At 39.3% G+C, this 17,694-nt stretch overlaps 1 protein-coding gene, 1 long non-coding RNA gene and 1 other non-coding gene across 9 annotated transcripts in view; 1 reads left to right on the top strand and 2 right to left on the bottom strand.

Annotated features, from left to right (window-relative positions):
- The window catches only part of LOC105380821 (nucleolar protein 4), a 117,524-nt gene extending 115,762 nt beyond the window's left edge, over positions 1–1,762 (bottom strand). For 4 of the 6 annotated variants that reach the window (XM_048628137.1, XM_048628140.1, XM_048628142.1 and 1 more), the window contains exons 1-2: positions 1,632–1,762; positions 369–934 (exon numbers count right to left, since the gene is read on the bottom strand). In XM_048628137.1, the coding sequence (XP_048484094.1) occupies positions 369–884 (516 nt within the window). In that variant the 5' untranslated portion in view covers positions 885–934; positions 1,632–1,762. Of the gene's footprint in view, positions 1–368; positions 935–1,568 lie in introns of all 6 variants that reach the window. The other 2 variants (XM_048628139.1, XM_048628138.1) reach the window with 2 other exon arrangements.
- A 2,955-nt stretch (positions 1,763–4,717) lies between these two features.
- LOC125490142 lies at positions 4,718–6,677 on the bottom strand. Of its 2 annotated transcripts, none has more exons than XR_007267495.1 (3): positions 6,244–6,677; positions 5,517–5,632; positions 4,718–4,920 (listed from the first exon to the last, which is right to left on the bottom strand). It is a non-coding gene; the product is annotated as an uncharacterized LOC125490142 (long non-coding RNA). The 2 variants fall into 2 exon arrangements; XR_007267496.1 differs by lacking the exon at positions 6,244–6,677 and adding an exon at positions 6,044–6,064.
- A 9,289-nt stretch (positions 6,678–15,966) lies between these two features.
- On the top strand, positions 15,967–16,039 carry Trnaa-agc. The gene has a single exon. It is a non-coding gene; the product is annotated as a tRNA-Ala (tRNA).
- The last annotated feature ends 1,655 nt before the right edge of the window (positions 16,040–17,694 follow it).

Raw genomic sequence — 17,694 nt, 5'->3', positions numbered from 1 at the left:
AAAGCGACTCGATCGCAACCGTCTAGTTTACAAAATAAGGCATGTTTTTGCATAAAAAGGCACCGTGGCGAAGGTGGATGGACATTAATGATAAACGAGCATGCGCAGTGGACGGCATGCCTCTAATGATGATGATATGATGATATCCAATCTCTGGGAACGCGACGTGAGACACGTCGGTTGATCAATTGCTTGTATTTTCCTGTTGCCATTTCGGCTGCTTGTTTCTTTTAGATAAGGTTTTTGGAAGTGGTTCCATCCGTGAAGAGCTTTTAGCGAGAAATACGTCTGGAGTTTGGAGTATTATTATTTATTGCTGTGGAATTATTAGTCTGCCAAAATGTATATGTAAAAAGAAAATATCAAACCTTTAGAGGAGGTGTAGGAATATAAAGCGGCGGATCATTCTGGGAGCCAGAATACACGTCCTGGCCATCCGGTCCTTTTGGGCATCCCTCGGCGTCCCGGACGCTGTACCGGCAGACGATCCCGTCAGCCGGCTTCGCGTCGTACCCTGGGGGCTTGCCCACATGGAAACCCTTCGCCTTCACCCAGAAACGGAACTTGGAACTGTCCGAACTGTTGCATTCTTCCCCTCGCAACGTACGGAGGATTCTGGCGTACTTCTTCAGAGTTATAGTCTTTGTTTTTGCCAGATCCCCGTAGGTCTGAATCACCCAGGGTTGGTATGTCGAGAAGAGGTCGAGTTTGGGATCCCCAGTAGACACTCTTGGCTTCTTATTGTTGTTGTGCTCGTTTTTCTTGTCCTTTGAACCGCCTGCGGCTGACTTGCGCTTAGAAGGCTTCCTCGGCGGTTTTTCAGGCATCACTTCCTGTGTCAGTTTCTTTCTGAGTCCTCTGTCCGTTATCATAGCGGCAGCCATTTTGATATTAGCACTTTAACATGTGTCACTTAACATCCAAGCTACACTGCGAAGAATAGAGGTTTAAAGATAGTTTTTGGGTACTCTTTTGGTTTGCAATTTAAGAGAGAATGCAAGCGGGTTGTTTTGTGGCAAGCTGGAAAGTTAGTCTCAGAAGTGTTGTCGGCAGTCGGGGTGTAACTTTACAGGGCCCGCGCCCGGCGGCGGCGAAGTTTCGGGATCTCGGTTGTCAGTTGAAAAAGTTTGTTTAGCGTCGTGACGGGCTGTTATCAAGCATTATGTATACTAAAATAAGTACTTGTGGAAGGTACTTTGGAATTTTTGATCCTTCAAGTAGGTATTTTGTTGAAATAGTAGTTAAAACCTTCATTATTGTGAATTTTGTTCGTTATATAGTGTTTAGAAAAATCCAGGTGTGATTAATTTCACTACCTAGATTATGAATTCACATCCAATTGAATCGATAAAACAACAATATTTTTTGTCTGTGGTGGAATCAGGCGTCTGAGAGATTTAATCTCTAGTCGTTAAAGTAGAAAAACTCCTTAAATGGTTTTGTCGTAAAGTTCAGTATAGCTAGACCCAAACTTTAAACAATAAAGTAACTTCCGAACAAATCACGATCAAACCCGGCAACAGGTGTCCGCAAAACAAAAATCTAATCCGACAAAACCGCGAAAATACCAATTAACACGTTCACCGCCAGCCAAAACAAGCGCGGCAGAAAATATGCAAAAACTAAAGGAGTACCCAGTTCGGAAATGGAACGTCCCGCGAGCTAAGTCCCGTGGCGGGACGGGACGGGCGTGGTACGGGCCCGGGCGAGACGGCCGATCGCGTCCCAGCCGCGCGGTGCACTGACTGGCACGTGCGACGCGGGCCGGGCGGGCGACGCGGGCCGCGCTAATTGCCCGCGAAACAATCGGCCCGATCGCCGCCCGCGGCGCGCCGCGCCTGATAATGCGACGGCCTTCGCGGGGCGAAGCGGAGATGTGGAGAGTGTTTGTTTGTCTCGAGCTCGAGTGGGTTTTGTGATGTATCGGTGTTGGCGGTTGGGGGCGCGCAGTTTTAATCCTTAATGCGTGTATGTGTTGAGAATTCATTTAATTACAAATGTATTTTCCAATGTCGATGTCGTGTAAGTAGGTAGGTAAGTACTTAATAAAAATGATAAAATTAGTTCTTATTTCAAAAAAATATTAAATAGGTACCAATTTTCTTTAAAAGAATATAGTAAAATAAGTTATGTATAGGTATGTATCTGCAAGACTAAAGATTTATTTTACTAAAAAGTAGCAGCGTATTTCATCAAGCGCGGGCACAGAATAATACCTATTACCTAACTAGTGTGTGGGCAAAGTGGCACCGCGCACGGAGACGGCCGCGTCTGTCTGCGTCAGACGTCAGATAGTTACTAATAATTTTGTTAATTTTGTAACGGAAAACCTCCTCTATGCCATTTAACACAGAGTTAAAAACGAGTTGTATAGAACGTGTGTGCCCTGTGCGCGCGCGCACGACACACTGCGCGAGAACCGGCGCGCTTGCGCAAATTGGTGCGCGTTCTACCAGGAGCCCATACGATATGAAGAAGTATTTCTGTAGACTAGCGGTGTTTTTTGGAGATTTAAAAAGTATGCCTCAGCATTTATGCTACCCTACGAACTTGATGAACACAATAACCATGATTTTTGTTGTCTTGATGAGAGGAAGCCTGCAGCGAAGAAGACACGTTTTTAACAATGATTATTTATTTTCTAGAACAGACTTAGGTATCATCAAAAATCATCTATACGAATTATTTGTTTGAAAATTTAAAACAGTTTCTAACTACAATCGGCTATACCATGTTGCATTTCATTGCATTTTCTATAAGACTATCGTGATGACATTTTGTTGATGAGATTAATTAAAAATATTGAGGATGATGAAGTTTATTTTAATATCAATCGATTGATCTCAAATCGGATCGATTGGATCAATCGAATCGATGTTGCTTCATTCGGTCGAATTTGTACTAGGGCTTCAAAAATGAGAAAGAAGTAATCTCATGGATCAATCGTAAAGTTGTTGTAGTTCAAACAGTGGTTGATAGATGGCGCTAAACAGAAAAAATATCGTACCGGGCCGATCTGAAAATACAAAGCTAGAATATTTCTCCACAGGTTTCTTACGTGCCTCCAGCTATAATCCTCCAAAATTTAAACTCAATAGAAACTAATTCTGATGATGCCAAAAAATAGTCGTGAAATAGTCATAAATAGTCGTGCTTTCCAAAAAAATAGTCGTATCATACTTTCGGAGTTAGAGCTATACTTTATGGAGGATTATAGCTGGAGGTCTCCAGCTATAATCCTCCAGCCTCTGCAGAACAAACGGTAAGGCCTATCGACTTGGTTAAGGTCTCAAAAAATAGTCGTGAAATAGTCGTAATGACATGCCAAATTTCAGAAATAGTCGTCAAAAGATAGCAAAGATATAAAGGTACTTTGCTGCAGCCCTGGTGGAGGATTATAGCTGGAGGTTTTGAAAATATCGAATATCTTTGGAACTACTCTGACTATCGGTTTGAATTATGTCTCAAAAAATAGTCGTGAAATAGTCGCTTCTATTTATTATAATTTTAAGCTTGATAAAAGCTGTTAAATAATTATATCAAATTCTTCATACAAATCAAAGTGGACGAGAATGCCAAAGCAAGCCAACACAAAAATAATAGCACCGTAGCATTTAAGTTCTCATGTCGAATTTATCTATAAATCATTTATTTCGTCATACTTTGCATCAATAGTATCTAAACTAATCTTGGGTATGACATTTTATTGCTTTTGCTCTTAGCCTTTACCTTACTGTGTACAGAGAAAACGTATGCCTATACACGCACACATTTATCTCTGTTATCTTGACAAACGATAGCGATGACGACTACGGTGAAGTAGTACCTAGGTCAGTTATTGTCATCCCTTACTATTCCGTGATCAGACAAATATTGCTATCCTTGTCTCCTTTCTAACCGGCATGCATCGCACGCATAGAACGCGTGAACGAACGTGTCATCGGTTGCATCTTGACAAGCGATAGCAAAGCGGTATTTATTACGTCCCTTACTATCCCGGGATCACACAAATAGTGCTGTCTTGTTTTTTTATTAGTGTTGATGTGGCCGCCACCTCCGCCGGTGAAATTGGGATTAGTTTTATATCAGTAAAGTAGTACAGGGTAGCACTCAAGCGATAAGAATAAAATACGGTGTTTGAAATATAACTCATTTAATTACAATCACCGGCCGAATGTTCTTTTATTTATACTTAAATTATTCATTAAACAATCTTTAGGTAGATTAGGTTTCATACAATTATCTCAGTATTATTTGACTATTACCTATAAACATATTTAGTTTAATTTAAAATAATCACAGTTATTTTATTGCTAAGTAATAATATAATATTGACGTAGTTCAATAAAAAAAACATGGTATGAACTTAAATATGTAATTATTTCACTATTAAAAAATAATTATTTTCTAGCCCTATATCATAATAAGCTTAAGTTGAAGTAATCACAGATTGTTCATTAGTAGGTTTAGGTAAGTATAATCACGGTTATTGTCATAATGAAATATAACTCATTTAATTACAATCACAGGCCGAAAGTACTACTAAATATAAATACTTAAGTTATTCATTAAACAATCTTTAGGTAGATTAGGATTTAATTATTTTTATTCTCCATAATAAAAAGTCACGTGACCAACTAAGTTTCTATGAAAAATGATATATTTTTTTCGCGAATATTTAAATTCTGTTTTCAGTTTCGGGCTTAGACATACCATGCTGCACATGTAGCTTTCAGCTTAGTATACCCTTTTTGCCACACCTTGTATAATGGTTTTAATAAATATACCTAAATAACTTCGTAGGTGATTATAGGGTATCTATAATGCCCAGATAACTGAATCCTGTAGGTGTAGAACTTGCAAAAATTATCAACAGCCACTGTAGCTTGCGACGTTATTGAAGAACACACGTAAGCTGCGCTGAAAAAAAAATAAGGCAAATTAACGTCTTATTAATAAAAATATTTGTTTTTTTTTAATATTATATACATATATATATATGATATACGAGTAGGTAGATACGAGTAGTAATAACGTTATTTCACCTAGACTATTCGTTTGGTAATTTATTGTCATTTGGAGACCACAGCAAACAGTGGAGTAAAATTTCTAATCAGTAACTTATTGCAACAATTACTTGAAACTGCGAACTTTTGTGCGAAAAGGGTAGAGTAGAAATACTGTTCATTAGTGTATTCGCCTTTTTCAATATATATGTCCCATAACCGACCTCTATTGTTTTTGAGCGAAAGAGATAGCTGAGAAAACAATTTGGCTTTTGTCCAAAACCGGTTTAGTCGGACGGTGCGTTTGAAACTTGTATGAAATTTCACAGGGTGTGAATTACTTACATAGGTATTTAGTTCAGAAACACGTTTTTGTCGCTTGTAGCTGATAGGTACAAATGAGTTTTGACAAGTAAATTGGCTGTTATAACTTTATCAACTTCAGCACCACAACACTGTATAGGCCTAGCATAAGCACAATACCATATGAAAATAGTGATAAATTCTTACCCAGGATTTGTTATCTGGTAATCATGTATTCGGAGCCATTGCAGTTTTTAAGCGCATTACATCAATGGAGTCATGATAATTTATCGGCGCATTACATCGATAGGCTGTGTTTTCACCTGAAATAATAATGGGTAGGCTTATAGGTAGGTTACACATATTTTTTTTTAATACATATATTTATTTGCCTAGTTTCATTCAGAAATACAAACAATAACGCCTTTTTTTGCTATTGAGGGGTAAATATCCACATTTAACCAGGACTACCATATGTAGGTAATCGATGATACCCACATATTTTCTTATCTACTAAGATATGTACATGAATGCCTTGATTGCATGTATGCACAATTTACTCGCTCATAGTGTAAAATTGCTAATTTAATAACAATACCCATACATATTAAGCATAGATATTAAAAAAATAATTTGGCTACGTTACTTCAATAAAAAATCATGTTAATAAATAAGCTGAGCATAACAAAATGGGATGGCTTGCTTTGATATTGAGTATTAAAAAGGATACTCACTTGCAATATTCAAACATAGCATGCACTCACTAAACACTCTTATCTGCATCCACTAATATCTTTTAGAATATAACATCTTGAATATTCATTTGCGTATAGAGCACTCGCAATATTTTAACAACCAACAATAACATCGATCGTGACCATAGTTTGCACTAAACTGTAAACAAATTATCAAACAAAACATGCAAAATACTAACCCCAACTTCACCGGTGGCGGCGCGCGGCGGCGGTCACATAAGGGACGTAATAAATACCGGTTTGCTATAGCTTGTCAAGATGTTATGCGGTCGCTCACGCGTTCTATGCGTGCGATGCATGCCGGTTAGAAAGGAGACAAGGATAACAATATTTGTCTGATCACGGGATAGTAAGGGATGACAATAACTGACCTAGGTACTACATCGCCGTAGTCGTCATCGCTATTGTTTGTCAAGATAACAGAGATAAATGTGTGCGTGTATAGGCATACGTTTTCTCTGTACACAGTAAGGTAAAGGCTAAGAGCAAAAGCAATAAAATGTCATAACTACCCAAGATTAGTTTAGATACTATTGATGCAAAGTATGACGAAATAAATGATTTATAGATAAATTCGACATGAGTACTTCAATGCTACGGTGCTTTTATTTTTGTGTACTGGCTTGCTTTGGCATTCTCGTCCACTTTGATTTGTATGAAGAATTTGATATAATTATTTAAAGCTTTTATCAAGCTTAAAATTATAATAAATAGAAGCGACTATTTCACGACTATTTTTTGAGACATAATTCAAACCGATAGTCATAGTAGTTCCAAAGATATTCGATATTTTCAAAACCTCCAGCTATAATCCTCCACCAGGGCTGCAGCAAAGTACCTTTATATCTCTGCTATCTTTTGACGACTATTTCTGAAATTTGGCATGTCATTACGACTATTTCACGACTATTTTTTGAGACCTTAACCAAGTCGATAGGCCTTACCGTTCGTTCAGAAGAGACTGGAGGATTATAGCTGGAGACCTCCAGCTATAATCCTCCATAAAGTATAGCTCTAACTCCGAAAGTATGATACGACTATTTTTTTGGAAAACACGACTATTTATGACTATTTCACGACTATTTTTTGGCATCATCAGAAATAGTTTCTATTGAGTTTCAATTTTGGAGGATTATAGCTCGAGGGACGTGGTTTCTTGTGTTAGAGAGGTTAACCGATAGAAAGAATAACTAGAGATGATCTAGCACTTCTTGATCTTTAATCAGGACATCATAGCAATGTATAGGCCAAATCGTCGATATGGCCATCTTGCCCTGAACTTATAAAGATCTTCTATTCTTATTACCAGGAGCTGTGGACTGTTAAAGAGTAGCAGTTTGCCGTTGAGAAATAAATACCTACACCTAGGTACTTAGTTTTAAAAATATTAAAAAGCTATACAGAATGTTAAAATACTTAAAATAGTTAAGGGTAGGCCGAAAAGGAAGTAAGCGGAAAAGGTGGCTCAAGGGGGTCATTCTGAAAAACTTTTGCTCTATGACTTTTTAACAAAATTTTGTTTTTCCATTTCCACGCTCACCTTTATTTCATTAGTAAGTAGGTAGGTAGGTACTTACAGTCAAACTATAAAGTCCTGACATCAAAGAGTGCAATTTTGCTAAGACTTTTTATGATCATCATTTATTTACTTAAATTACATACATTTTAAAAATAAAATACCGATTGATTATGGATTTTTAATGGATTTGTGCTTTATTAAATATAACAGACCGATGAAATACGATCTTAAACAATTAGTTAGGATCCACTTCCGTTTTCACGACTTTATAGTTGGACTGTATGTATATTTTTATTTCGGTACCTACTTATAATTGTATCTATCATATATTATCACGATCATAATAATCTGATTGATCATGCCCTTTGCGCAGCTGGCCGCAAATAAATCCTCATTTCTCAACCAAACCGCACCCCCCAATGACTGACGAAAATGCGTCGCTGAATCCAACAACTCATACAAACATATACTGTATAATATGTAGGGTGCATAGCGTACTACAGAGGTTGCATCGTAAATACCGTATCGTTCTTAATTCGTGTGCGGCTAGAGTGGATTTTAAATTAAAAATGACGCGAGTTTTGTCCTTGTGTGTACGTGTATAGAGAGGTATGGAGTATGGAGTATGGAGTATGGAGCTTGTGTACATGTATAGAGAGGTATGGAGGTGTGGGGTTAGTGCGCAATATACGGCCCGTGCGATGTCGGCGGGACCGCGCTGCCGCCGCCGCCGCCGCCGCCGCCCGCCGCGCCTCGGGTGAATCATTCGAACACAGATGCGGATCGAGTAGTTTTGATACTTGATTTTTTTTATTTTTGTCTTTAATTTCTAAGCCTTTATTTTATGTCATTCCTATGCCTTCATGTAATGTTATGGAGGGGAAAATGCTTGTCCTTTTTTATGCAAAACGTGAGGCATGATTTCGACGATGATGTTTCTCATGGAGATGTAGGTATGGTTGCTGCGTGTGGGGGAATGAAATAATTAGGCAAAGTAATCTCGGTGGGATTACGTTGTTGCAGTCCTATTATGGCACCCCAGAGGTTCAGGGGGTCTCCACTAACGCTCGCCACTTCCGCCTTACTTCGGCTTCGGCTTTACTTTTGGCCACGCTCCAGCTTAGTCCAGTCCAGCGGCTTGCAGCTTGTTTTTGACGATTCGGCCCGGTGTTCTTTGGTTAGCATAAATTGATTCAACGTGCACTAGAACAATAAATAGAAGATTTGTTATTTTTTTTACTGGTAGGTATTTATTAGAAATCATAAATAAAACCCAGTAAAGTATCAAATCCACGCGAGTGTGGGCGGTGTACGCGCGCGGTGACTGGCGCTCGGCTCGGCTTTGTTCCCGGCTGGCAGCCGCCGCGCCTCCGCAGGGCTGCTACTGCCCTGGTATTTATAGTTCATATTGTGCTGCTAGTTATTTTGTAAATTAGTAAGTAACGTAACAAAAATGTATTGAGACTTTAATTTTATTTAAGTTTAAAAACTTTATTGTAAGATCTTACATATAAAAAACACTGCATATAAATAAGTAAGTGCATAAAAAATAGTGAATGTACAAAAGCAGGCTTATTAAAATTAATTTCTACCAGCCATCCTTTGATTGGGTTGCTGAGTGATTTGGGAATACTGATTGTTACTTTCAAGCAATCATACTAAGTGTCTACTATAAAATCGTCCCGTAGAAGGCGTAGATTAGCTAACAAAACTTCGGCTTCTTCAGTCAAGCACCATTCCCGTTTACACTAGTCAGAGGTGTAGTGGTCAACAGCCAACGATCGATGCGATGTGTCCTTATAACTTTACTGCCAACTGCCATGTCACCAAAATCAAATACACTCACGTGCAATGAAAAAGTTCCACCTACCATTGTCGTTCCGTATATCACTGGAACTTTTTCATTGCTCGCTGCTGCTCTCTGTATTAACTGGACTTTTATCTCCACCACCAGATAAAATCTCTTTGCTCCAGCCCTACGCAAGCGGTCCGATAACAATATCGCTGAGTGCGCGCGCCGAGTGGCAGCGGCCGCCTAATTTACTCCGCCGCCGCCGCCGCCGCGATACCGTACAAAGACGGGGCGAGATGCGCCCGCCTCGCCTTGCCCTTTATTTTAATGAGCGGGGCAAATTTCTCTCAGCTACCCCACTCTAGCTTAACCTACAGCAGCTGCAGCACAGTCACTACTTTGGAATTGTATGTCTTAGCTCGTAGGGTTGCCTGGAAGATATCGTTTTTAGCGATAAGGCCGCCCTTATTGTATTATAGATTTTAAGTCTTAAATGTTATTTTAAGTGTTTTATGTATAATAATAAAGTTATACTACTACTACTACTGCTTTCAACACAATGAAATAGATTCGCGGTTAGGGCAGAAGGACCGAAAGTTAGTTTATCGTAAGGTAAAGTGACCCATCTCGCTCCCTGGCGGAGGCAAGTTCGTGCGCTTATGAATGTCGTGCCTCTTGCACCCCCACGCTTTGTAAGTGTCGCATTTTGTTGACTTGATTACGATTCCTGTCTCGTTACGCTGTTCGAGTGGGTGTCTCTTATATTATACTTCTAAGTTCCAAAAGGATCTTGTCCTATTCGGCTAACTAACGTAGTAATTTGGCGAATGTTTCATTATTTAGATCTTAGAGTAAGTACTTTATAAAGATTTAGATACATAATGAAAAAATATGCATAATGCATACTTAATAGCATTCATAACCATACATAGTTGACTAGAAAAATATGGACAAGGGACAGTTAGTCTGAGGGACAGGCAAGGAAAAGGTTTAAGAATTCTTGGACTTTCTGCAGCTCAGCAGGGTTAAGAAGGTTGATTTATAATGAAGATGCGCACAATCCTGCGAAGATTATTGTAGTATCTTTAAGATTGTTTTTTCTTATGTATTTTACCTATAATTAAATAAATAAATAAATAAATGAAATCTTTCTAAAAGTTGCTCAGAATTACGAACACTTTTGCTACACCCTGCAGATTTAACTATATATTTTTTGGATCCCTTTATTTAATACCGTTTTGTTGTGGTTAACAATACAATTTAATTGAGTACCATTCATTAGTGATTCTCATTTTATCCAAATTATCAATTTGAATTTATCGCAGTAGAATGAACAAAAATATTTGATATTATTTAAGTAAGTATAAATGAATTTGATTATTGTACAGTAGCACCATATTAACCTAAAGCATAGCCTAATAATACCATTGGTGTTACTTATTACTATTATTAGTCTATACCTAAAGCCTAGAAGTCTAGATAGCCCAGTATATCTGTAATGCCATGAACACTGGAGCTCTACGTAGCTTTAAATTTTTAATTCCAGCCACGACTCGGCCACAGAGTAAATTTCACTGGCTGGTAATTAACATCGGGGTGACGAGTTTTTTAATTACACTTGTATTAAATTGCTTAAAAACGTACACGCGCGGAAATGTGTAAAGAGAAGTTGGGTACCCAAACTTTGCTTAATATACCTACATACTTAAAAGAAAATATTGAAAAAAACAAACCACTTGGTGCAGTCATATTAAATTAGCACATATTTATGTACATTTACATGCATCCTGCTTTTTAATTTATCAGTTACTTACTATTTGATTTGTACCACTATCAGGTCTTGGGGTTCAGCGTCCGTTCGGCGTACCCGGCAGTTAGCGACTAACAATAATTAATCTGACTGGTTAAACTTCTAGCATACGGTGTACTACTAAATTCATCTTAGTTTTTGCCACCGACACGCTAGAGAGGGGAGGTTTCGTTGCCCCACTCTGTACTTTAAGTGATTCAAGCTATCACGTTGAGCCTAAGTTTATTTGCCGCTGGCACGGAACTGTCGGGATGGGACTAGGGTGCTAGTCCCAACCGGACGGTAATGCACCTAATGACGCTCGCAGACATTATCATGACCAGACTTCCGGGCTATAATGTTTTCTGACAGTCATTAATGAAAGCACAGAAATTGGGAAGGGCCAGGCCGATTATTAGGGTATAAAATAACGTGCGGTGTGCAACTTGAAAAAAAAGTATTATTATTATTGGAGAATAGTTCATCATCAGCCAATCCACTGCTGGACATAGGCCTCTCCCAAGGAGCGCCACAACACTCGGTCCTCGGCCTTCCTCATCCAACCACTACCGGCTAACCGCCTAAGCTCGTCAGTCCAGCGGGCAGGAGGGCGTCCCACGGTGCGTTTGTTTGTTCGTGGTATCCACTCGAGAACTCATTGCATGAAGATTGGTTGCATTGCATCAATTTGCATCCGAATAAATTATTATGCCCTTTCCCATACCACAGTCAATAACCAACTTTGTCACTTTACACGAACAAAAGACAATTCGAGCTGATCTGATCAACAAACCAAAGATACTATAATTACCACAGCAAAGTCCAATTAGGTGGTACTGGTACAAATCAACAAACAACAAAAGCGTTCGCTCTTCACCGCCTCCACCAGGCTTGCAGAAAAACTAGCGAGGCGTTGAGAGCCAGCGTCGTCGGTTGAAATATCGGCGGCGGCGCGCTTCCGCGTCAGATAAGCCGAGAACAGGGGGTGGGGGTGGCAAACTAGGGGGGCAGCCGTCTGTTCACGAGACATTATCCCCTGGTACGCAGAAACAACATTCGAAAACCTCCCTTATCTATTTGGATTACGGGTCACGAAGAGTTGAGTTTGAGGGACGGGTGAAGGTGGATGGGATGGTAAGAATAGGCGCGATCAAGCCACACAGCGAGTCTGGTGAATGGCGATGGCGCGGGCTCGCGTCTCGGGCGGGTAACTAAGTGCCAACAGAGATCGGGCTAGCTAGCTTATATGCTTTGCATTTTTTTTACTTACAGGCAGCCAACGCTACATCCCGCTGCACTACAGTCGTCGAAATAGTCAAACAGGCCTGTTTGGACAGCTCCAAAATGTATGGGATGACAGCTGGTGTCAAACCTAAATCATGAAAAATCTAAACAATAAGTAACTTTTAGTGCTTTAAGGGCTTCTTGCACATCAAAGTTAAATTAAATAGTTTGTCTCATAGATTTAAATTTGTTTAACTTTGTTGTGCAAGACACCCTAAAGGTTCTTTTTTCTTTCGGCCGTTAAATAATAAACCAGATTATGTGTCTTTTTATGTAATTCATCAAGTAAATCAAGAGAAAATAGCAAATTTGTGAAGATTTTTTTTTTAAAGTACCTACGATTTTGTCAATGTTGCCGAGACTATTAGACACAGTCTGCCTCACCTTTGGCCTTTGTTTCAAGTCAATGTAAAATCAAACACTTTTCGATTGATAATCTCTATCTATGAAAAGTATTAAATTTTTACCTATACATTACATACATATAAACTATAACATAAACATTACACACTTACATAATGCCTGAAGGTTGGTTGTAGAAAATGCTTTTGAGCATTAAGTCCACCTATAGTATAATATGACTTGCTCACTCTTATCAGTCTTATATGGTTGTATGCAATAAAGTATTAAGTACTTAAATAAATAATTATTGCGATTGTTCTGAATCTATCTACCTGATAACTACGTGAAATGTTTTTTATATTTTCGATAAACTTAGTGAGTAAATATAATATGACTAAAACTTAACCTACTACATTAATACCTAATCCAAAATCTAGGTATCTAGGTAATCAACACTAGTTAACTACAATTTAAAATAAAACGCGCATCAATAAATCACCAAAAATCAATAATATATAATAATAACAATTAACTAATAATATCAAGATTGCTTATAGCACTATTGACTATCTTTAAACGACACATTCAACAAATTATAAAGCATTCTCAAACCTATGTTCGCCTGGTAGCAGTGGCGCTTGAGTTACGGTTCGCGAGGCCGTGTCCTGTGCGTTCCAACCACCACCGGACGCGGCTGCCGAGAAAAGAAAACGCTATCGTGATGTGGTTGGCTGGATGAGACTTTTAAAAAAAAATACAAGAAGTTTTTTTTATAAAATCGTCAAATTTGCAAAAAATGCATATTTTTGACTTGATTTTTACAGCCCCAACCTTATCATGCGCTGCGGGCGGCGGCGGCAGCGGAGGCGGCGGTGGCGGCGGCGCGGCTGTGACAGTGGCGTTGGCGGGCCACCCGGCCAATACCAGTGGGCCCAGTGGCCGCGGCAGAGAATGCGTGCGTGTCCCGCAGCCGACATCGTCGTGCCCCACAGACGACATTGCACCATTGCACCGTACTACACTCGCGAGCAACCAAATCGACTCAAGCCTTCACGGCGCACATATACATTGATTTTCCTAAAACGATAAATGGTAAATATAAAAGTGATATGTCATTCGGAAGCTGAAGAATTAGGCTTTCAATTAAGATCAATACCATAAAAAAAAACTAAGCGCAGATTTAATGACGCATTTTAATTGCCCGTCAGTGTTAATTACCTCATTAGGAATCCACGCCTTGCGCTACCTGATCCCGCTATAAAACCTTTCCACATCCGGTGTACCTTATCAGTCGCTTGTTGCAAGTTGACCGGTACACATCTCGTTGCATTGTATTCCTTGTTTTCGCAAACCCATGGATACCACACCAGAAGAAGCTGCTCAAGTTGTTGCCTTGCTGCAACAAGGGTTAAGTCAGCGAGCAGTCGCTGCCCAGCTCCACTTGAGCCAGTCTGCTGTATCCCGAGTATACAGACGGTTCCAAGAGACTGGTGCCTTCAATCGAAGACCAAGAACGGGCCGCCACCGCTGCACTTCAGAGAGAGACGACCGCTTCATTGTCTCAACCTCGCTGCGCAATCGACACCTTACGGGCGTTGATGTGCAGCAAGAACTGAGACGTGTACGACAAGTGGCTGTCAGCGAGTGGACAGTGAGAAGACGCTTGAAGGAAGCCAACTTGACACCAAAAAGACCTGCATCAGGCCCCAAATTGACTGCAGGCCACCGACAAGCGCGTCTTCAGTTTGCTCGAGAGCATCTCGATTGGAGCATTGCGCAATGGCGGTCGGTCCTGTTTACTGATGAGTGCAGAGTGTGTCTGCATGGCAGTGACAGGAGAGGCCGGGTCTACCGGCGTCCGGGGGAACGATTTGCCCAATGTTGTTTCGCTGAAACAGTAGCATATGGCGGCGGTTCCTGCATGATGTGGGCTGGTATTTCTCTAGAGGGAAAAACCGCACTTGTTTTCGTGCCTGGAGGCGGCCGAGGAGGCGGGTTAACAGCTGATCGGTACATCACCGACATTCTACTCGGTCATGTTGTGCCCTATGCAGAATTTGTCGGTGAAGACTTCGTGCTAATGCACGACAATGCCCGCTGCCACACGGCACGAGTCAGTCGGCAGTTTCTGAGAGAGAAGGAATTGCGCACGATGGACTGGCCTGCGCTCAGTCCTGACCTGAATCCCATCGAACACTTATGGGACGAGCTCAAAAGAAGAGTTCGGGCCAGGAATCCAGTCCCTGCAAGCGTGGACGAGCTGAAGACAGCTTTATTAGAGGAGTGGGACGGCATTCCTCAGGAAACTGTCAAAAAGTTGATAAGGTCTATGAGAAACAGGCTGCAGGCTGTAATTAGGGCAAGAGGGGGCAATACAAAGTATTGATTTAAATAAATAAATTTTTATCTTAACATTTTTTGTTTAATTTGTATAATACGATACCCATACCCTTTTTTCCTAAATTCCCGTTTTTCCTACAATTGCGTTCAGACATCATTTATTTCAAAAATGATGAATGGATTTCAATAATAATGATATCAAATTAAAGCTGACATCTTAAGCTTTTAAATGACATATCATTTTTATTATTTCTATTCATAATTTTACTTGTATTAATGTATGTTTGCGCCGTCAAGGCTTGAGTCGATTTGGTTGCTCGCGAGTGTAGTACCAGGCTTGCAGAAACACAGAAGAGACCACTTGCTAATGTTTAGAAAATACTGCCATCTTTTGAAAAAACTTATAACTAATAAATACTTGAATAAAACACTGTGTCAATTACTTTTGCTACTCGACGCTAGATGGTGTTAAAAACAAATCTGTAAATATTTTTCTAAATATAAATAGGGCTTTTATGCATATTTTTTGACTTCCTCATCATACCTCTACCGGCCAACTGTCTTAGGTCACCGATCCAGCTGGAGGAGGGCTTCCCAGTCCTTAATCTCCACTCGAGAACTCCCCTTAGCATTAGCATACTACCTGCCACTTGTATGTCGGTTCCTTCACTCCCTACCATATTATAGTAATCTGACGAACGAATATTACCTAGCATTCAATAATTTTATAATGTACTCTGTGGATGTGATTCATCATTTTCAGAAACCACGATAAATGTTTTCTTCTCTCATATGGCTTGTAATACATAAAAGGAATTTTGAACACTTTAGACACCGGGGGCGTAGCTCAGATGGTAGAGCGCTCGCTTAGCATGCGAGAGGTACCGGGATCGATACCCGGCGCCTCCAATTATTATTTTATTTTTTAATGCAAAAAAAAAAGCGCTTGGAGTCGGTTTGGAGTGGATAAGTCTGAATGGGAATGGTCGACCTAAGGAGAGCCTACATAATAATAGTCCAGTCAAGGAATGAGAAACAACAAGAACTAAGCGATTCCTTCAGAAACTTGTTCAGGGGGCTTAGGTTGTTAACATACCAAAAGTCCTGGCTCCTAGGTGATGAGCGGGGGGGAGGAGGGGGGGATAAAGGTACGAATTTTTGGTTTTTTGCTTATATCTCAAAAACGGTGCATCGGAGACAAATATTATGAAGTAATAAAATGGAGCTCTTAAAATTATCTAAAACTTTTATATCATATGTTTTTTTCTAATTCCTAACCGTTTTCGAGCTATTACCCTCGGAAATAGTTGAAATTTACAAGAAAAATGTATTCATGTCAAAAAAATTATAAACATTGCATCATATTGTCTTAACCTATTCATAAACGAAAAAAATGAAGAGGAAAGAAGTTTTAGATTTTTTTATTCCCTTTTTGAATATATTACATATGCTGGTAAATGTCCAACCTGCCTAAAGTTAGAGCTATTTTAAACTTGCATTTTGGTAAAGTCACTGACATAGCTCACTTAATTAGTAAGCTTAAGTGTAAGTAAAATAGCTGTAACTTTAGGTGGGTTGAACGTTAACCAGCATATGTGTATATATTCTAAAAGGGAATTTAAAAATCTACAACTTCTTTTTTATTAATTTTTTCATTTATGAATAGGTTTAGACAATATGATGCAATGTTTATGAATGTTTTGACATGAATACATTTCTCTTGTACATTTCAACTTTTTCCGAGGGTAATAGCTTGAAAACGGTTAGGAATCAGAAAAAAACATATGATATAAAAGTTTTAGATAATTTTAATAACTTAATTTCATTAGTTGAAAATATTTCTCTCCGTTGCACCGTTTTCGAGATATAAGCTAAAAACCAGAAATTCGTACCTTTGTCCCCCCCTCCTCCCCCCCGCTCATTACCTAGGAGCCAGGACTTTTGGTATGTTAACAACCTAAGCCCCCTGAACAAGTTTCTGAAGGAATCGCTTAGTTACCTGCTCACGCACTCTACACCTCATTTTGACTCATTTATTGACTGGACTATAAACTTACTAAGTACAATTTGTTCCTTGACAGAGAGGGACATAATAAACAGTTCAATAGCTAAAACGTTCTATAACTTTTCTATGAATAATGGGGCTATTTACTTCTATGGTATAACCATAAACGCAGAACAAAGAGTTATTACATAGGTCTCTCAAGCCAGTGGGATGAAGAAGGCCAGCCATGTCCGAGGAAATACAGATGTTTAGTAGCGTTGTTTGTGGATATATAGTATAGTATACCCAGAAATGTAATGATGGTTCATCATCCTAACTCCTAGATTCTAACTACGAGTTATTGCGTATACAAGGAGTATGCTAATCCTTCAACAAAGAGTAGATTATACAAAACAAATTAATATACCTACATACAATAAAACTTATGTTGGTACAAAAGTTTCAAATTTTCAAAGAAAGTACCTACCTATCTTATTTTTAATCGAATTTCCATTAGTTAGGTTGTCACTTTAGAGGTCGGAACGGTACCTACATTTTATGATAAAATGAAATCAAAGTA

This window comes from Plutella xylostella, chromosome 20 (assembly GCF_932276165.1).
Source record: "Plutella xylostella chromosome 20, ilPluXylo3.1, whole genome shotgun sequence".
Lineage (NCBI taxonomy): Eukaryota > Metazoa > Arthropoda > Insecta > Lepidoptera > Plutellidae > Plutella > Plutella xylostella.
The sequence above is the reverse complement of the archived record's forward strand: the minus strand, read 5'-3'. Positions and strand labels throughout refer to the sequence as shown.